The 22,218-nt window shown below is 34.7% G+C and overlaps 1 protein-coding gene across 9 annotated transcripts in view; it reads right to left on the minus strand.

Annotated features, from left to right (window-relative positions):
- Positions 1-2,571: 2,571 nt before the first annotated feature.
- Positions 2,572-22,218, minus strand: part of GABRA2 (gamma-aminobutyric acid type A receptor subunit alpha2) — a 140,713-nt gene continuing 121,066 nt past the window's right edge. For 6 of the 9 annotated variants that reach the window (XM_051831272.3, XM_051831283.3, XM_051831241.3 and 3 more), the window contains exons 10-11: positions 16,664-16,843; positions 2,572-11,519 (exon numbers count right to left, since the gene is read on the minus strand). In XM_051831272.3, coding sequence (XP_051687232.1) covers positions 11,223-11,519; positions 16,664-16,843 — 477 coding nt within the window. In that variant the 3' untranslated portion in view covers positions 2,572-11,222. The remainder of the gene's footprint in view (positions 11,520-16,663; positions 16,844-22,218) is intronic. The other 3 variants (XM_051831261.3, XM_089327186.1, XR_011386860.2) reach the window with 2 other exon arrangements.

Genomic DNA, 22,218 nt, shown 5'->3' on the forward strand with positions numbered 1-22,218 from the left:
AAGCATGAGATAAGAGAATAATTTAAAACATTTACTATAATATTTAAGTGAAATGGCAAATAGACAAGATGTGGGTGCCTCTCTGAATTTTCTGTTCTAGTAGCTTCTTGTTTCCCAGTCGACAGAATGCTGTTTTTCTTAATGAAGCCCAAATGTTCTGTATTGCTTCCTTGTAATTATCTGGACAAAGTGAGCTGCTCTCTGTGCCAAGAGAGAACTACACACTCCATTATCTTTTCAATAGGCCTGAAAATTATTTGCTTAAAAACCTTTTCCACTGTCATTTTTAGAATATTTGCAAAAGTGATTGTTATAGATTTTCTTCTAATTATAATGTTAGAGTTGCCTCACATTTCATTCTCTCTTATATTTCTATAAGAAATTGAATTTGATGTTAAAAAATCACCTGTCTCCCATAGCTCTGTTCCTTTCCCCAAGAGTTTTTCTTTCTTTCTTTGTCAATATTTTGGTTCACAAAATACTCACTTCTCATGCATTCAATTCTTCCCTTGTCATCCTCATGAAAGCACTTCACAGTGTATCTTCTGAGGGACAGAATGTACCATGCCCTTAATTTATCTCTTCACTACTCACAAAATTGTTACATAACAGTTCTGGAAATGTATCTGGTACAGCATTTCCTTGCCTATGTATTGTAGCTTGTAGATGTCTGTAATTCTGGGCATTTTTCTATCACATTTACTCAGCGTACATTTCTAAAGCATTTCATCCTTCAATTCCTTAAACAGTTCTCCAATTTCAAGAATTTTAAAGAAATTAAACTGTGAAAGAAAAGAATTTCTACATTTTTTTTCAAAGTCTAACCTTGTCTTTTCAACGTACTCTTCACTCTAGATCTATATAACAGCTAAAGACCAAAACCAACTTGAACTACTACTGATTGCTGATAATATCATACACTATTTGTTCTCAGCAGATATGCTTCATTTCCCATAATCATATTTCTTTTCTTAGTCGTTCTGCAACATTGAAGTTAAAAGTTCTTTAAAATATTTACATAAAAATCTAATATCTAATATCAAATCACTTTGTTTCATCCCAGTTTACATTCATAGCCTCAAAACATGACTTTAAACTGCATTTGGAGTAGCATCTACCAGCATTTGTAGTCTCAGGGTGTTATTATGAAGTGAATAGAGATATAGGTGAAATATTTTCCTTTATGTTTGTTAGCTATTTAATTTTCAAGAGACCAGTTTAACAAATTTTGACTTTTAAAAAAATGTAATTATGAGGGACACATTTTATTTCTTTTAGATTATAAATAAATCAATGAATTATGAAAATTCTCATGGGATGATTCTCAACGTCTATCCAAATCTATTCTGAGCACATTTTTCTGTTCCTGGGCCTAGAGGTTTTACATCTTCATTTTTCAGATTTATTTGGGCATCTGACTCAATGAAAGGCAAAGATTAGGGAAAAGGAATCTTTTGAAATGGGCAGAAAGCTTGCCTTGCTTTTTCCCAGAATGAGACATTAATCATACTAGACTGTCAATAATCAGACTATGTTGTTGTCTTTTCTTCTAAGGTTTGTCCTATATGAATATATTTGAAAATAGAGTCTACAACAAAAACAGTGAGTTTCTTTGCTGAACAGCTTTGCAGAAATATGATTCAGGAGAATTGTGTCCATGAAGGTCTCTGCAGGGCCAGCATGATGTGTAGGTTAAAACACTGAGTGTGACGCTGGTATCCCAAATGGATGCCTGGCCACTCTACTTCCAACCCAGCACCTTGCTAATGTGCTTGGGAAAGCAGCAAAAGAGAGCCCAAGGGCTTGGGAGCCTGCCGCTTCCATGGGAAACCTGGACAAACTCCAGGCTCCTGGCTTTGCTCTGGACAGTCCCAGCCTTTGCAGCCATTTCAGGAATGAATCAACAGAAGATTCTCTCTCTCTCTCTCTCTCTCGCTCTCGCTCTCTCTCTGCTTCCTGTTCTCTGTCTGTAACTCTGCATTTCAAAAAAAAAAAAAAAAAAAAAAACATTAAGAGAAAGAAAATATCTTGACTTCTTGTTTCTACACATCACCATTCCTGCTGAGTCTCCCCATGAGTATATGCCACGTTAATGATTCTTCTAGTAAAAAATCTCAGTGATTGAGGATGTGATTTCATCAGTTCACTTTGTCTTTTGTAGGATTTAATTAAGGTTATTTCTGGACTTGTAAATAGAATGTTGAATATGAGTCAACTCAGAAAGGAGAATCTTACTTTTTTATGTAATGGTTTTATAGATATGGCACTTTTTATGATAGAAGATATTTGGTTTTCTGAGTGAATTGAGTTTTTCTGTGGCACTATTTTCTTGAAGTGTTAAAGAGATCTACAATAGCAATTTATGATCCCTTGAAAAATTTCAGGCTGGCTTATACTTTTCCTGTCATTCTATAGCTTTTTATTTAAAAAAAGAAATTTAATCAACTATTATTATTTCACACTGCTATCTCAAAATATGATACCACATCCCAACATAAAAAGCCACGTTTATAATAAATGCAATTGTTGTTAAGTTTTTAGAGTACTAAAAAACACAATTTTCAGATAGAATATGATTAAATTGATTTTAATAAGTACAAAAAGATGTTTAGCATTAATTTGTATGTAATTAATTAGGATTTTTTTAAACAACAAGCCAAATGATACATTCAATAATGATCAACTTGTCTTCCATATGTAAAAACTAGGGGCCTTTCCCAAATACAATGTCACAAATTACAAATATTTTTAGCTCCTGAATTATTTTCTCAAACCATAAAACCTGCCAAGGAAGTATATTGTCACCCAGAAAATTTCAAATTTCACATACTATGAATATTCAAAGTTTAGTATCAATGTTTCAGTGAGTTTTCTTTAAGCATGTAATTTCCTTGTTAATTTGTAGCAAGGAAAAATATTCCAGTCCTTTTTTTTCCTTTTGGTTTTTTCTTCTTTTCTAATTTACCAATGAATTGAAGCTTTTTAAAGTTTCCATGTGTATCACCTCCAGTGGGATTATTTCATGAATGGTCACACTCCTCAAGTCTGAAGTCCAGGAAACTTCATTTGTATTTGCTCAGGTACATTATGAATACAAATAGGATATCAACAAACTTAAAATCAGGTATGACAGAGACACCTAGGACCTACAGGAAATAAAAGAGTTACAGTAAATTTTAATTCTTAAAAATTGTGACTCAACAGCTTAATTTCACTTTTACTTTTCTGTTAACACTTGAAATTTCTTTACACATTACATTGGATTTAAAGCACAGAGTATGGTTTAACTACTGTGTTGTATACTTCAAAATTGAATAAATTGGGGACAAATGTATAAAACATTATGTCTAAACTAATTCTACACTTAACTCCTTTGTTTCAGTTCCTTATACTACTTGTTTTTACAAATAAACGTTGTTGTAGGTATTAATATTCTTCTAACATATAAGCCTTCAGCTTGGCAGCTTGCATTGTAAAGTAAGACTTCTAAAATGATTCATAAAAAACTGAAATTTTCATACCAAGCTATTGAACAAGTACAGTCCCATCAATGCTATTTCTTTGGGAACAATGTCTGCTTCTTTTATAAATGCTGATTCACAAAACTATATTTGATAAAACCAGAACATAATCCTAAAAGTTCAGTGAGTTTAAATGCCATGAAACCAACAATACAGCAATGAAAACTAAATCTATCGACCACCAACAAACTAGAAACATCAGAAAAGAAAATTAGAATGTACTTAATAAACTTTAAGTATTTTAAAAATGCATGATCATTAATGATGGACAAAAAATGTAATGTACTTTTGGAAACTGAATTATAATCTATGTCAGTGAATAGCTAGTGTTACAAATATGCAATCTTGATGGCTGTACTATACAGTTTTCTTGGTTTTGTTATATAGAAATGTACTTAGTAGTCTTTATTGGATGCATTTTCCTAAAAGGGTATGAATAGAAATTTGAATTAAAGTAATAAAATATAATTCTTGTTAGTTCTTTTTAACTTTCCCTACAATTTATATTAAGACCTGTGTGCTGGTACATTATATAGAAATCTAGACTTCCAGAACTTTAAGAATCACACAGTGATTATGTAAGGAAAGAAGGACAGAACATAGAGGAGACAGGTTAAAAATTCATATCCAAAGTGAGTTTATCTAAGGGAATACATTTGCAGAGGTGGCTAAAAACTGGCATGCACACAGGACGAGCATGTGTCAGACAGCAAGAATTTATGTCTTATGTCTTAGGTTTGTATAGCATATGTCTTAGGTTTGTATAACATAAGCCAGCTAAGGGACATGTAGGGGCCAGAGCTGAGCTAGCTTTTCAAGGCTTTCAAACTCTGTGGGCCTTCCTCTCAGCAGCCCATTGATTGGAAAAGAATGCAGAGAGTGGAGTGGGGAAGAATACAGGAAACGGGATTGAGTGGTTTGAGAAAGAAGGCAGGGAATAGGGAGTCCTTCGTAAATTGGATCTGCTTTCAGGCAAGGAGCTAAATGGCTCTGAGGCTCCTATCCTTGCTCCTGTGATTGCTATGATGACTCACAATAAGAATACACACAGAATCATTTCAATTCAAAAGGTAAGATATGAAACCAACTAGTAATGAATATAGATGACTTGGTACTTGCAAGTGATTAACCAGATATTTAATTTTTTAAAGAGCTTTCACAAAATTCTTTAAGAAGCTTATAATTCAAAGATTTTTCTGTCTTATCTTACAAAGTATTATTTTAAGATCATTTTTAATTTAAAGGTTTAAAAAGCAACTAGAAATACATGGGAAACATGTATACATCTTTATAGGCAAGGTCTGTATAAACATATGTATGTCTTGAGTTCAATTAGTAAGTTTACTGTGGATTGACTGAAAAAGTCACTGTGTCAACAATGTTAATTACTAGTTTAGTTAACAGTAACCATGTGACTGGGTCCATTAATTAAATAATTATTTTAGATTTTATAAATTTATCTGGATTTCTCAAATTGTTACTTTGTATGTATTTGGTAACCTCTGCCCCATACACACATAGACACATACACACTCCACAGATGTACAAAGCTAAGGTGTTACTAAATATTCTTTAGGAATATTACTATAAAGAGAAAGATAGACCTGATCATTGATCTTCTATACTGGAAATATTAACTAATGTTATGTATTAAATTCAACATGGTGTAAAGCATAAATTAGTTATAAAAGATGATGTTCTTTATATAAACAAACACAAATAATATATATCAACTGAAAATGGGAGACACAGAGACCTGAATATGGTGATAATTAGGAATTTTCACAAGATTTCACATAATGAAAAATGGACTGAATAATTTATCATTACCATTCTAAATGACTTTCACATGAACTTTATCTTCTTTAGTATTTTCATCATCTTGCTTTTTTTTGAAGATGTATTTATTTATTTTAAAATCAGAGTTACAATGAGAGAGGGAGAGACAGAGAGGGAAAGGAAGGGAGAGAAAGAGAATCTTCCATCTGGTGGTTCGCTCCCCAGATGGCTACAACAGCCAGGACAGGGACAGGCCAAAGCCAGGGGCCAGGAACTTCTTCCCAATTCTCCCATGTGGGTGGCAGGAGTCCAAGCACGTGAGCCATCTTTCACTGCTTTTCCCAGGCCACCAACCCGGAGCTGAATCAGAAGAGGAACAGCCAGCTGGAATAGAACCAGCATCCATACGGGAAGCAGCGGCTCTAACTGCTATGCCGCAACACCAGCCCCATGATGCATATTGTGACAGTGAGGGAGATTGGGACTAAAAGCAGTCCAGACTAACACCAGGCCGAAGCTCCTTGACAGCACACACACTATACAGAACAGGATGCAAGCCCCTTTTAACAAATATTTATCAACGATGACAAGATCTAGGTTTTGATAACAAGATCCAAGTTTCCATAAAAACAAGCAATAATGTATTCTATTAAAACTGCCCCCCCAGGGGCCAGCACTGTGGCTTAGGAGGTTAAGCTGCCACCTGAAGCACTGGCATCCTATATGGGTGCAGGTTCAAATCTTGGCTGCTCTACTTCTGATCCAGCTCCCTGCTAATATGCCTGGGAAAGCAGAGTGAAATGGCTCAAGTACTTGGGCCCCTGCACCCATGAGCTGGATATTGTGCCTGGCCCAGCTCTGGACATTGTGGCCATTTGGGGAATATACAGTGGATGGAAGACTTCTCTCTCTCTCTCTCTCTCTCTCTCTCTCTCTCTCTCTCTGCCTCTTTCTCTCCCTCCCTGTAATTCTGTCTCTCAAATAAATACAATGAATCTTAAAATCAAAACCCAGGCCTTCACAGTAACTACTATGTAACCACTACCTTTGGTCCTTGAGAAAACGTGTTAAGGACATAAAAGCACTCCTAGGCTGTGGGACCTCAGTAGCTTGGTCTTTCTACCAACCCCTCCTTTTGTTAGGAATCTCTCTTCTTCTTACTTACATAAAATTTCACTTCTTCTACTCTCACATTGTGTCTGGTCTCATAAATTACCATACATAACAGGACACACACCCGGACTCATTGCACCAGTTTTCCTGCAACATTGTAGTAGTCAACAACTAATACAGTGGCTAAGAAAGGCAACCTCGGTTCTTGTCTCAGAAGAATTTCCACACACACAAGACAGTGACCAAAGCAAGATTTATTTAAGTCAGAAACCTCCTGCTGCAGCAGCCAGCAGAGGGCTCCAAGAGAGGAAGACCCCAGAAACAGGTGGAAGTGGAGTCAATTCAGGGATTAGTCAATCAAAAAGTGGAGACAAAACCCGTCAGAAGGCAGGAATCCCAATCCTGTCTAGCCTGCTCAGGATATAACAAAAAGGCATCAGAAGGGTTGGATAGGCTATTTCTATTCTCATGATAAACTAGAAACACTGAATGGTGGGATCTGTACTTTTGTCTTCCTAAGGACAGCTTGCAGGGAAAAACTCACATCCTATACAATCCTAAAGGGACTCACTTTTTACTCTTTCCAGCAGGGATCTGATCCAATTACATATTAGCCCATCTAACTGTTGCAATCGAATCATGTTTTATATTCACCTGCATTTATAGTTTATCAACTTTCTTAGGAGTTAAAGAGGGAAAATGCTTCACTCGGTTTAATTAGCATCAGCATTATTTTCCCTGTGGGGTCTTATCCTTGATATCTCTTTTCCTATTTTTCTCTTTGAATTTAATGAAAATAGAAGCTCTTTCATATTGATGAAAAATATTAATATCTTTAATAGAAATTTTGATATCAAAAGATTATGGAATTAATTTTATTAAATGACTTTCATTTTAATGCAATAATTACTCAATACATAAAAATATTGTAATTTTTCTTGTTCACGCTGTTACAAATAATTTTAGTACAGTGTTGTGATTCCTAAGCATGCATATATTAAAAATAACTGCAACCCAACCCAGTTTAAATGTTACAACCCTAAATACTATAAATTAATAAAAGGAAAACACAAGGTTCCTTGGGACTTTAGATTAAAAAAAATTGCACTGTAGGACAGTAATGGGCTAGCTGGTGACTACTTTGAATTTTTTCATATGAAAAACTATAGGTAATTGTCTTAGTAGTATGCAATGGATGTAGGTGTGCCAGAGACTAATAACAGGAATGACTTGCTTAGTAAACCTATTAATATGACCCAGATTTCAAATTAAGTAATACACGTTTCTATGTTTCACAGAAGTATGTCTAAAGATATTAAGTATGAAGAAAATGGAACAAACCCTTAATAGATGCTGAAAAACCATGACAATGCAAAAGATGACTTGAGCAACCTCCTCTCTTCTCTCATTGGGATGATGTCAAGCCATGCCCCAATACAGTATTTAGAGAGTTTTGGTGCTCTTCTAGGCTCCATGGTAACATCATGGGATAGTTGAGTTTCCTCAACCAGGAACACAAAAAGTGACACTAGAGAGCATTTGAGATATTGGTCTACCTATAAGAATATAGAGAAAGAATACAAGGAGCTATATCTTACTAAATATATTTAACAAAGGAAAAGTAAGAGTGAAATAATAGTTCCCATGTTGTTTTAAAATAAACTATGAGTTTAGCAAAAATATAAAATTAGAAACATGGATCAAGGGAATCACGTATCCAAACCCGAGGTAAGTTTGTAATAGAGAGACCCTTGAAAACATTTTTGAACAATAGACTGCTATTTAAAACTTACTGAAGACTTTAAAAAATATATTAAATGGCTGTATTAGTTCCATTTCTATAATCAAATGCGAACATAGATGGCAGTACAGAGCAAAACAGCCACCATCTTGACATACCAGTAGTATCAAAGCTCATTAAACAACTCCTTTAGTCACATTTAAATACAGATTTCATTTAGTCTCTGATGTTAAGTCTTTATCAATAGAAATGAGATGCACTTTGATTTTTGACTGAATTCTGTAGGTGTGAGATGAATGATACTAACAACAACTCCAGGACATAACACAAAATAGGAGGTAAAAAATATTAGTTGGATGACAGTATTTGCTATACATTAATGAGCTTATACTTCTTTGAATGCATGTGTAATTATCTACATTTTGTACAGACCATAACTCCTATGCCACTGTTCAACTGCATATTATAAGTGTAATTTTTTGTTAGTGCTTCCTGAAAACTGGGATGTAATATGATAAACACATACCATTTTTATTTTGTGTTTTTAATCAGGCTTATAAAATGGAAAATAACTGTAATGAATCAGGTTTATAATTTAGAATCCTTTGCCATGGAGCAACCTTCCTGTCTCCAGCAAGGACAAAAGCTCCTTTTAATTTATCTAACCTTTAGCAGAATAAGAAGAGCACAAAAAATACACCGAATTTAGAGAAATAATAATAAGTCCTGATCTATATTATTGGAAAATATGAACTGTCAGAATGCTCAAATGAGACTTTAACAGTTGAAATTAAAACCTCTGATTCAATTGAAGAATAACAATCATAACAATAAAATTCCTCGCAAATCTGCCATAAACAATCATAAAACTGATGCCATGAATGCAGTCGCAGCCCTCTGCCCAACGAATAGATGAATTTTTCTGTTATCCTACAGAAACTTTTATTTACAACTATTTTTACATATGTACATATTTATAATTGTATAATTCATTGTTAGACATTAAGCAGGAAATGAAAATCTTACAAGGAAAATCTCCTTAAAGTGTTTAGTAATACATACCATAGACAGCATTTTTATTGCTTGCCTTCAAGCATACTTTCACATACTATTGCACACTTCCCTAAGAGCAGTGCTATATTTAATGTTTATGAAAATAGGATATCTTCTATTTCAGTGTATGAATAAAGTGCACTTTTTAAAACTATTGAGATTACAAAGAGGGTGTTATGGAGGGGAATTAAAGAAATACATTTATTGGCTCATGTAACAAGTTTAATTTTATTTTATTAAGGATAATGGATTTTGTTTTATGAGGGAATGTTTAACGTCAAGTCTGTCTTCAAGACAAAATCTGGTGATAAGATGCATTTGTGACCTTGATAATAATACAGTCATGCAAAGCACATAATAGAATCACATTAAAACAAATAAAATGAATAAAAAAAAAGGAGGTAAGGAATTGCAATTTTTGTTGAGATTTTGCTACTTTCCATAAGATACTTTTATTGATTTTATGAACATATCTATTTATGCACTACACTTAATACTGTACAAAACTGCAGAAAATGCCACTATTTGACTACTTATGTTTCTACAAAACACCACCAGAAAGGTGTATCTATTAGTAAAAGTCAACTAATAACTGCTAATGTACATGTCAATCAAAAGTATTTTAGGTTTGCCAAAAACTTTGAATCTAGCACGATATACAATTGTTAACTTTTATTACCATATCAGGGGCATAAAGAGTATTTTTAAATATTCAAAGAAAAATGAATTTATTCATTAATCATTTGTAATAATATAAAATTGAAAACTGTGGTTTCTAATTTACCTGTTTGTGTGCATGTGTTCATGTTTGTGCATGTGAAATAACCCACAATCTGAGAGTGATGTTTTAAAGTTGCAGTTTAAAAATGTTCAACTCTTACCAAAACCACTTCTGGTATATAAAGCTGTTGTAAATTTGAGTCAGTGAAATTTAAAGTTGCAATTTACAAAAGCAGATTTACATTAATTCATATCTGAAAGAGCTGCTTTCAGACAGAAAAATGTGCCAATTAACTGCCCTTTCCTTTATAATTAGTGGCTTCTGAGTCCTGATGAAAAGAAGCCTTAAGGCAAAATTTGCAGTAAACAGGAAAGAGGAGAATCAGATAAGTGCTCATCTGGAGTCCAGGACACCTATGGATTCTCATCAGTGGGAGTTTTTGGCACAATTTTCTGATCCATTATGAATGTTGCTCCACAGCAACCAACTGGATGCTTTTTCCAGTCTCCAGCACCAATAAAATTTAGCTGATCAATTTCAATACAACACATACCTGGAGAGAGTAAAATCTTAGAATTTAAGGTTGTTTCCAATGATTGAAATAAATTGTAGGATTTCAATGAATACTTTCAAATAAATACTTTCAAATAAATTCTTAAGCTAAAAATGTAATGACCATGACATTCCAAAAGTCACTAAATCATAGGCATAATTAATATCTTGTCTCTGAACATAAGTACAGTCATGCTGTAATATGTACATGGTTATAGACACTATACAGAACAGTTAAAAGCTGATTTAAAATCTCTAGTTTTTCTTATATGTGCCAAGCTTCCAATTTTACTAGCAGGGATCTGAAGCACTCATGGATATAACTGATGTTGTGAATAGATTCTGCTATTTAGAACAGTTCATCATTGAATGATGTTATATATTCCATCACATTTAGGTAACAGAAGAAAGTTCGTCTATTTAAGACCTAAATCAAAAGGGTCCATAAAGGCTGATAAAGGATTTACACTTTTATCACTATTAGAGTAGGAAATAAATCAGTTCATCCTAGGGCAAATCTTTTAAAAAGGCAATGGCTCGTTTGGCATGGGGTACTTTCTGCCCACAGTTCCACGAGTTAGCAAATGCATATCTCCATTAAAGGTCTACTGGTAAGCTGTATCAGTATATACATACTATACATTTTGGCTTCACAAATTAGCAGTTATTAGTCAGACTGTTTACAGTAAAACAAACCATATTTAATGTTGCTATACATCCCAAAGAAAACCTGGATCCAGAATCAAGGACTGACTCCTAATACAGGTTCCCTGTTTAAATATGTAGCCCAATAAACTAAATTAAATGTACCAAACAAAACTGGGAAAACTATTCTAGACATTCTGTCAATTTTGCTAACACTGTTGAAGGTTTTCTTGGCTTCCGCTGGCTTGTTTTCCGGCTTCTTGTTGGGTTCTGGCGTGGTTGCACTCTTGGAGATAGTGGAGAGAACTGGGTCTTTTGAAAGATTCGGGGCATAATTGGCAACAGCCACGGCATACGCATTGTTCTGTATCATGACAGAAGCTTTCTCTTTTTTCTATTGAGAAAACACAAAAATTAACAGAGTGTGGGTTGAGCCTGATACTTAACCTTTTCCAAACCTCAGTTCAAGTTCTGAAGAAAAACATCCTGATACATATCACTATTCACTTGAAAAAAGGAACTAAGAGAAATAAATAAAATTAGTTTATTAAATCTAAAAACCAATAGTGAGGAAATACCCAGCATAAAATCAAGATTACCATTTCTCCAGAGAACTTTTTTTGTTAGTTATATGGAAAATAAGCAATAGAAAAATATAACATCAATTTTATAATATAAATTGGTTTTTATCTGAATCACTTAAATATCCATTGAATGAGTGAATGAATCAGTGAAATGAAAAAATATTTTAACAAGAGGAATTGTCATCTACAGTGAGTGACCCCCATATTTCTAACTTGATATAACTTATACACTAATATAGTATATAGTCTACAGTTTATAGTAAATCATCTGCTTTACTTAGATGGGAAAATATTGTAACCTTATGCAGATGGCAGTGTAAAACATAATAAAAACATAGAAGGATAATAAAATACAATCTCTTGGATTTTCACCTAGGTCATCCCCAAACTTTCACTTTATAACCTCCAGTTCAGTTGTCACCAGATCTTTTAGGTCACCACTTCCTCCTGCCCAGAACACACAACATTCCATTGTACTCTTTCAGCTTGTCTTGACATAGTCTTATCATTAGCTACACAATCGCCAAATGAGTTTTTTAAGATATAAACTGGATCATATCATTCCTACTCTGAAATCTCTTAAACACCATCTCAAGGAACTCAGGATAAAAGGATCATTTCTTACCATAGCCACCTCTCCTGACTCACTGGCTACTGGCACTACTGAAATAGCTTCAATTTTCAGAATGCGTCCTTGCTTCAGTTCCTTTGGCTGTGCTACTTCCCCAGCCTAGAAAGCCGTATTCCCACTCTGTTATTCATATAACCAACTAAATCCCTCTCAAATTTTGGTCTCAGATTAAATGTGTAAAGCAAACGATTTACAAGAAAAGAAACGGCCTGGAACAGAATTGTGAGTAACAGTTATTTTAGTTAGGAGTTCTCAAAACATTCAGGTAAAATAACAAAAGAACTCTGTCTCTCTCTCTCACTCTCCACTCTGCCTGTCAATAAATAAATAAATAAATAAATAACAAAAGAACTCTGAAAGCTAAGGAGGATCTGAAAAAGACTCCTGTACTTCATTGGTCTGGGTTCTGCCCTCTCCTCTTTCCCCTGCTTATAAGATATTCTTCCAGAACTGTCTGCAGCTTAAAAGGAGAGATGAGGGACTACCGCTTATAACTTTACAAAAGCTATGAACCAGCTTCCCTTCATAATAATGCATGTTGCCCACATATTACAAATGGAGAATGATCTCCAAATGTGAACCTGATAAGGGAAGGACAGTTAACATCTTTTGAGCACTAGGATGAGTCAGGATGAGTGCAAGCTGAGATGTCATCTCTGGAAATTTTTACTACTGGATAGGAAGTAAATTCCAGTATTAATCTATTATAATTTCATAATGGGAGGCTAGAGAGATTTTGTGACTTGACCAAATCTCCTGTCTACTAAATGGCCAAATAAGCACCCAAACTTAGATATGTCTGACTTCTGTATCTCCACTTTTAAATTATGCTGCAAGACTTTCTGTCTGAGGAAGCTGCTCAAAACTTGGGAATATTTTTGTTTTTTCCAAAAAATATTACAGTTGAGGTTTATACTGCAGGGTCCACTTTCAAAAAGGACTCTTTAACCCAGAAAATATGTAACATACAACATTTATATTATTTCAGTTATATCTAAACATCATTTAAATTGACATTCATAGAGAATCTGGGCTTTGGGAAAGTTCCTTTACCTCTCCCTGCTTAGTTCCTAGTTTCAATAAAGTGAAATAAAATACCACAGCAATATCGACCCGTGGTGATACACAAATGAACTAATGTACAGTACAACCACACTCCACATGGAGTGGAGTGACAATCATAACTATTACAACCTGGACAATGATTCCTGGTATAAAAAATGTAAAGGTAACATAATCTATTTTGTATTTGGAATAAAAATGGATACACATTATATGGAAAAACACAAGGAAAGTTTTATGAAAGTGAGCGATTAAATTGCATCAGAAATTATAGTGTAGGATTTAGACAATTAGATAAAGAAACATAAACTATAAATGTCCTAAGTTGCCCAGAAATCTATAAATAGAAACTCTACTAACCTTTCTTGCTCCCCACTTGAATGCCCTTCAAGTGCTTAGATAATCACAGGGAATACTAAAATTTTTACAAAGTCTAGATGAGAGTAACTAATCAATCAGAAGAGATCCTCTGACCAATCAGAATGAACATTGGTTATAAATAACCAGAAAAGCTCTACCAGCATGCATTAGCGAAGTATCACTGGCCATGCATATATGTGTACATTGTGTGTTTTTTTTTAAATTTTACCTTAACACTCTGCATTCTAGAAAGAGCAGTGCTAAAAATAATTCCAATATGTGTTTGTAATGTGTACTACCTTTCCTATAAAGGAAAAATATTCTTTTTTTATTGTTCTAAGTATGGCTTAAATTTCTGAATTTAAGTGCCAACCATACAGGAGGGCTCAGCATTAACAAGGTGATGGTTTTGGCTTCAAAATGCTACCTTGAAACTTGGCAACAGTACCATTTTCAGGACCAGTAAAAAAACAATATGTAACAGACACAAGTACTATCTTTACTCAAGATCCCAGTGGCTGGCACCTGTAATTGCTTATAAATTCACTGGATGAGGGCAAGGCATCCCTATTATACTACATCTTCTCAATCCTTAGCCATAACACCACTATGCTTTTCTGGCTCAGAATCTGACAAAGTCTTGCTCTAAAGGAAGAAAATAACTCCCTTCAGTGCATTTGAAAATAATAACCCAAAGCTACAGTAAAATGAGTAGTTCCTCTTCATTTAAAAAAAGATATAGAGAGAAAACTACTGTTGATTCATAACTGAATTGTAACTCTTTTATCTTCAAAAGTTGAGTATCTTCTATCCTGAAAGATCAAGTCCATTTAATAAGCTTTACTATTGTTCTTCATAACATAGCTTTGTTAGTGATAGTACCAAACATATCCTTACTTTACCTAAACTATTACCAATTGTCCTACTTAGTGTCAATTGGTATTAAAATAAAAACACTGTGTTGAGGGAAATTGTAGTTTAAAGACTTCTTAGAATATCAAAAAGGCTTTGGATCAATCCAGAGAACCAGCAGACTGAATACTTGGACCACATGACTTGGACTTCACTAGACTTATTTTATTTAATGGCCTCTGACTAAACTGAGACATTTGAAAAGAATCAGTGAATGAAATCTACTGTATAACTGTTCAAAACAATACTCACCATGAGAAAAAAAAAAAAAACTGTAACGCCCTTGCCCGTGACCTTATACAATTTTGGTTTAAATTTTTAAAATTGATTTTTTTTTAAATTAGAAAAAAATTCTAACAGCTCTTATTCCCTAATTTCTTATAGTCTAGTTTAGTGCTATATTTACACTTTACAGAATTTAGGCCACTTCATATCAATTGAAGAATAAGGTCACACATGATCAAAAATATTTAAAAGTGCACATTAAGTGTCTGAAGTTAAAAAGAGGAGCATTAAAAGTTAAGATCAGAATCAATCAGGTGGTAAATGGAGGAAATGAAGGCAAACTGACAGTTAATTTCTATTAATTTTAAGCAATTCTATGGCTTTTGATTCCTTCACATGCATAATTGCTACAGTATCCTTTCATGATTCGTAACTACCATTCTTTCACTGGACTTTTACACTTACATGTACTCCAGCTAATAAAAAACACAAAACATCCAGGAATGGACTACTCAAATTTATTCTCACTTCCTGCTCCAAACTATACACCCTCCCAGCCATCCTTGTATTTTCTCATCTGTTAGTGATACCATAATGGAACCAGGAACTCATAATTAACTCTAAATTTGGTCCCTAATCAGATGTATTTTACCTCAATTTCCCATCACCAGGCTCTTACTGCCTACATTAGGAATCACTTGCTTGCCCTTCCAATGCTATCTGTTGCTTCCTCTGTAAGGACACTTGTAGATATTATTTTTACTTCTCTTTTTCTCTTCATTAACTGTAAGCTTCTTGAAAACACAAACTGCACTGCACAGCTTCTAGCATAGTTCCAGGCACAGAGCTGACTAAAAAAAACCTTTATTCAATGATGAAGGAATGACATGTGCTAGAATGACTACAAGGTAAAAACATATATAGATATAATAACTAGCTTAACATAATATGCATTATATGCTGCATACTTTGGTAGAAACAGAATTCCATAAACTAGTTTACAATTCTCTTATGTAATTTTCCTGAAATTCCTTAATTTTCTTGAAATTCCTTAATTTCACCATCTACAAATGTGGAAGACTGGAAACTACTAAAATAAGCTCAAATAATAAACAATGGCTGTACTTGTGGCTGACATACAAATGGTTGAGGATGTGACTTATTTGGCTTAGAAACAAAACCAATAAATTATGTATCTTTATGCTCTACCTGGAGCGGGTAAGTAGACCATGACACTAGAATTTGTTGACAGCTCAGTTGACACTTAAGTGAAATGAAAGAGGAATATAAGTTGATTTTCTATTTTGTAAATGATGTTTTATAGGATTTGGGATATTTTATTGCTCTGGGTCACTGGCTATATATTTAAAATATGAAATCTAGAAAATTCCTGATTAGAGATATCAAAGTACCATACACCATTGTGGCAGCAGACTTCCTTTAAGAGAGAGAGAAAATAAGGTGCTAGTAATTTGAGCAAATGCTCTCGCTGAAACACAGACACCTATAAGCGAAGTGAACTAGCAAATAAATGAAAATCACAGTCACATGGCTTCAGAGTTGGAAAGTATCTCAGAGACTGTCCCTTCCAACAAGAAAACGGGGCTCTAGTATCAAATACTGAAACCATACCATGTTGCCTTTTTACAGTTACTGTGGCTACCAAAAAGCCCATTACTTGTAAAACAACAACATGCTCCCTGGTCAGGTAAAGCTACTGTTAACTGTCTGAAAACCATCCTGACTGAGAAAAGTGATACTTACAGAAGATTGTTTGAAGGTTAAACAGTCCATCCACTTCTCTAAGTACTCTAAAGTCTTTCCTTGGATTAAACTGGGCCATGAGATAGCTATGTACTTGGACCATATTAGTTTAGCTCCTTGAAGAATTGCTTTCACTGAGTTGTATGTTAATGTAATGACTTCAGCTTTTATTGAAGGGGACTACAAGAAACATCAATATGAAATTTATTACAGCATTTATTGGGAAAAATCTGACATCACTTGCTACAGTACCAGCTTTCTCTAACAGAATATCCACATATTTTGTTTTCTAAGAAAGTGATTTCAGTATATGGAAAACCTTTTCTCATTCATGTTTCAACTTTTTGTTTAAAGAAAAATAATTTTATTCCCCTATATGCTATTTCAATTAACAAACAAAAAAAAAAACTCAGAATGTGAAGCTCAACTACTAATAACGATAGACTGTAGCTAGTGTGCTGGCCCAGCAGTGGACATATATGAGTCTGTTTTTCTGCTTTTCTACTTCTGATTCTACCTTATTTAGTTCTACTTAAATGCATGCATTTTCTTGATAAACAGCCTGAAATGCTTCTGAAACACGGTAAGATGTTAAAAATGTGAATGAATGAATAAACACACTTGAAAATACAGTATTGCCTATGAATATAATAGAGTGACTCACAAAACACTGGCACATTCCCTAAGATATTATGGATATTATGCTGCAATGTGTATGTTTTAAATACATTGTCTAGCATCTTCCACGTTTTCTTAGCCCATTGAAATGTACTGACTCAAGACTCAGAAACAAAACAATCTCAAGAATTAAAGTTAATATATTTTACACATAACTCAATAAGCTATATGCCAGATGTGCTAGGTAACAGTAGATACAATAGTTAATGATACAAAAATATTCTCTCAGATCCTGTAACCTAGGGTTAGAAAAAGATTTACTTATAATTAAACTATAACTCAAAGAGCTATTATAAAAGGAATTTTTGCCATGTGCCATGGAAGCACACAGTGAAGGGGTAGAAATTTTGTCAGTGAGTCTGGAAAGTTTTGAGACTAAGAAAAATCAGACAGATCTTAAGGAATAAGTAGGAGTTCATCAGGTAAGCAAAGAGAGGGTATTATAAAAGAATGATCAGCATATCTTATATCAGAGACACATGAAAAGGCAATATGTTTGGGAAAATGACTGACTTCTAATGGTAGGGGAAGAAAATAATAAAAGCATGACATTTGGATCGATCCTGGGTCTTGGATCTACCATGTATAAGGTGTATAATCCTGACCTAGTAACTTCCCTTGGAAAATCTTCAGATCTAAAACAGAAGTATTTTCTGGTACAATAGAAGTAACTGCATAATAAATAATACAAACTATTTTACTGCTCAAAATGCAAGCAAGTATATGGATCATATAAGCTTATCTACTTAAATACTTACTACTTAAATAATTGCTTTCAATAATTAAAGATCTGAAATTAACGGATCTGATTAATATTTTAGAGTGATAACTCTGGGGAATGGAGTTTGGACTAGAAGTAATGAGCCCTGCATCTCACATCTGTACACATGGGTGTGAAATCTGTCTGGTTTCTAACTGCAGTTCCCTGCCAGTGCAAACCCTAGGAAGTAGAAGTAATGTCTCAGGTAATTGGGTTTCTCCTACTTATATGGGAGAACTGGGTTGAATTCCAAGTTCCTGGCCTTGACACCATCCCAGCCCTGGCCACTGAAGATGCTTGGGGAGTAAACTGTCTGTTCATCTCAAAAAAATTTTAAAAAGGAATAACTCTGAGAGTATTGTAGAAGATGGATTAAAGGAAGACATTATTAGAGAGAGGGAGCCATGGAGAAACTAAAAATAATGACATGGTGAATACATGGTCTAAGGCACTGAGGAAGAAAAATGGACAAGATTTTATGACTAGCTATATATCGAGAGAAACCTGCAAGTTGCTAACCTGTGGGACTGGGTTGTGGCATGAACTGAAGTACTGATTAATGATGAATAATTGGGCCTGGACAGAAGAATGATTGTATCTTGTTTGCTTGTCTCTTTTATACATTTTTATTAAAGATATGTGGAAACTGAGACACTCAGGTAGATTCTGAAAGTTAAGGAAAGTGTAGGGCATGGTTATCAATGATAAGAGTTATAGATTTTGATTTAGCAATACCTCATCATATATAATACCAAACACATAAAATATGCAAGACACTATAGAGAGTGCCAAGGATAAATGATTTATAAAAACAAAGATAGTTATATCATTATCTATGGAAGAGTTAAGACACGCCTGTGCATTTATAACCTATGGTGAGGGCTCTAAGGCCAAGGAGCAGCACACTGTACTACTGACAGTGAGGATCTAATTGTGGGTGGCGGGAGGCAATGGCTCAGAGTTTCCTTGAGGATTTGACATTTGTGCTGAGGATGAGCCCTGCGTATCTGGTCGGGAATGGTAAATAGGTGGCCCTTGTGCTCCGTGTTGCAGGCATGCCTGCAGATATTGTTAGTGAAACCCTGAAATGGAGAGTCACACAGTGAAGAGTGAAAACAAAAAAGAGCATAAAAGAAAGCTGAAATGACTCTCTAAGGAACAGATGTGAGGGAGGCTGGATTCACTCTGAACTCTGGCAGAGAATCTCAAAGCATAGAATGAATAGTGGCAGCTGCCAGGAAGTGGAGGAAAGAAGCTGATATTCTGAGGCCTGTGTTAAGGAGGAAAAGCAGACAGAAAGTTGCTGAATTGGGTCTTATATAGGATTCTAGCATAACGGTAGAAACGTTCCACGGGGATCCTTTGAGAAAAAGTGGAAAATTATTATGATCTTAAAGAGGTTATTGCTGCCTTTCAGTCGCAGGACAGTAAGTGGAAAGGAAAAGCAGATTTTAGTAGGTAGAGAATTGAACTGAAAGTGTAACGAACAGCACAGGATTTAAACAAAAAGGAGGCAGAGGAACAGGGGGCAGTGGATGTGAAAATAGCCTACTGGCTTGAACTTGTTTTTTATAGGATGTTCCAGGAAGGCTTATTTTGCAGGTGGACTCAAAGAGAGTCAAACCACTACAAACAAAAGAGAGCTGCAAGAGACAGGTCTGAGTCTGACTCTGAAAACAGAACGTGTGAAGTTGCAAGTTTCTTAATCAGGAAAGCACTTCTCCATCCCCATTTCCTACTTCCTGAATGAATATTGCAAGCAGGGTCCTGGTTGCCCCCCTACTCCTTGCTATGAAATCTCAAGCCAAGCTCCTTCCTAAGGAGGCAGTTTCTTTGGGGAACTGTACCTTCTGTCTGCCTCCTTGTTTGTCACAAGTAAATAAAGCTTTTCTTTCAGCAATTCCTGCTTAAGTCTGATTATTTAGCAACTCCCCAAGCAAACAGACCCCCGAATACAATAAGATAACATTGTAAACAATACCTTCAAAAAGTTTGAATGGAAAATAAGAATCTGAGGAGGGAATAAGGTACTGACATAGGATCTGGAGAGAGTTTTGTTTCTGCATTTACAGTAAATTAAGCATAGTAAGCAGCGTCATTAGCTGGAACAAAAAGTAGTTAAAAACGGGAAACATGAGATGTAAGAAACAAGACAAGAAAATAATAACTGATGGAGAAGTTTGAGAAAGAAACCAGGAAAAGAATTAAGAGCTATTTAATTATTTATTCTAGTGAAAGTATTAGCTTTAGGCAAAAGGAGGAATACAGGGTAAGAAAGAAACTTCCAGAAGGATTTGTGAGTTGCACAGATACCTTTATATATGGAATAGTACACAAATCTGGAGTCAGCTCTCTTGACCAGCATTACATTAGTAGGTTAAGGTTTTCTTGCCTTATTTCACAGCAGTCTAAAACAAGTGTAAAGTCCTGAACAACCGGAGAACAAAATGTTCTTTGTTTTCTAACATATGGTTTAAAAATAGCTTAATTATAAATAAGATGATTTATTAATTTATTTGTGAAACTAGTTTTAGATATCAGACTACAATCTACCTATAAACTGCAGATTGTGCGATCTATATGTAAATATGTTAAATAATTTTCTTACCACAATATTAACGTTATCTTTGAGTAATTATTACAATAAAGCAAATTTATACTTCCTATTTGCAAGTTCTAAGTTCTTTTCACATGCTCTTTGAATGGAGAAATAATTTAACTGAATCTACATGTTTACAAATGTCAAAAGTGAAGGATCTTTCCTAGACAGGCTAGTCTGAAAGACATAAAAAATACTGTTTTAGGCCGGCGCCACGGCTCACTAGGCTAATCCTCCGCCTTGCGGCACACGCACACCAGGTTCTAGTCCCGGTTGGGGCGCCGGATTCTGTCCCGGTTGCCCCTCTTCCAGGCCAGCTCTCTGCTGTGGCCAGGGAGTGCAGTGGAGGATGGGCCAAGTGCTTGGGCCCTGCACCCCATGGGAGACCAGGAGAAGTACCTGGCTCCTGCCATCGGATCAGTGCGGTGCGCTGGCCGCAGCACGCCAGCCGCGGCAGCCATTGGAGGGTGAACCAATGGCAAAGGAAGACCTTTCTCTCTGTCTCTCTCTCTCACTGTCCACTCTGCCTGTTAAAAAAAAAATACTGTTTTTTCCTTAAAAATTAAATTTCTGAAAAATGAAGCAAAAGTAGACTGTCCTGAAATATCTTTTAGGCAGCTAGGCTTGTTTTGTCCATTGTACTAAAATTCTTTTTATTTCTAAGGGCCTGGCTATTCCAAAGAAAATTCAGAAATATTTTCTAAAATTCATTTGTATCATGAAATCTGAGTGATCATTTATAAATTCATCATTGTAAAGCTTTAAAAACCTTTTCATACAAAGATGCCATCTAACTTCCAGATTGAAGATCAGAAATTCATTTATTCAACAAGTATTTTTTTAAATTCCTACTAAGTTCTAGGTACTGCGCTAGGCATGCTAGCCTTAGAAAAGCGAATGAGAACAAGTAATGTGCCTGCTGTAATTTTCTCTTTAAATAAACCACATGGAGTGTAGTTACATAAACAGTGTTGTTTTCCTGAAAATTATGTTGGAAAATCAGGAATTTTAACATAGATTTATCTTGCTTATGTATGACTTGACATGCAGGTAAACTACATATTCATCAGTAGTAAGTTCTTGCTCTTAGAATGCATTCTCAAAAACTTTTTTTCACTTAGAAGTACTTCCGTTTATCAAGTTTAGGAACTTAAAAGTCACATCGTTTGATATGCCAAATTGCAATGCCCATTTGATACTCTCTACCATTAAATATAACATATCAATACATTTCTATATGTGCACTTATATCACAAAACATAATTTATAATTTTTGTAACATTTACAAAAGACTAATATTTTACTTTCAAGAAATTGTGTGAGACTGCATGTACAACAAAGGTAGCTAAAAAGAAGCAATTGCATATATAAATGAAAAAGCAGTATACTATATGGGAAATGAAAGCATAAATAAAAAAGAAGGTAATGGAAATGCCGAAGTCATCCAGAAGTTATGCATACAAAATTGATCATATTCCTTTTAATATTTATTGGTTGGCTCTGTAAGTTAAGTACAAT

Source organism: Oryctolagus cuniculus, chromosome 2 (genome assembly GCF_051225735.1).
Source record: "Oryctolagus cuniculus isolate XC-2025 breed Fujian yellow rabbit chromosome 2, ASM5122573v1, whole genome shotgun sequence".
Classification (NCBI taxonomy): Eukaryota; Metazoa; Chordata; class Mammalia; order Lagomorpha; family Leporidae; genus Oryctolagus; species Oryctolagus cuniculus.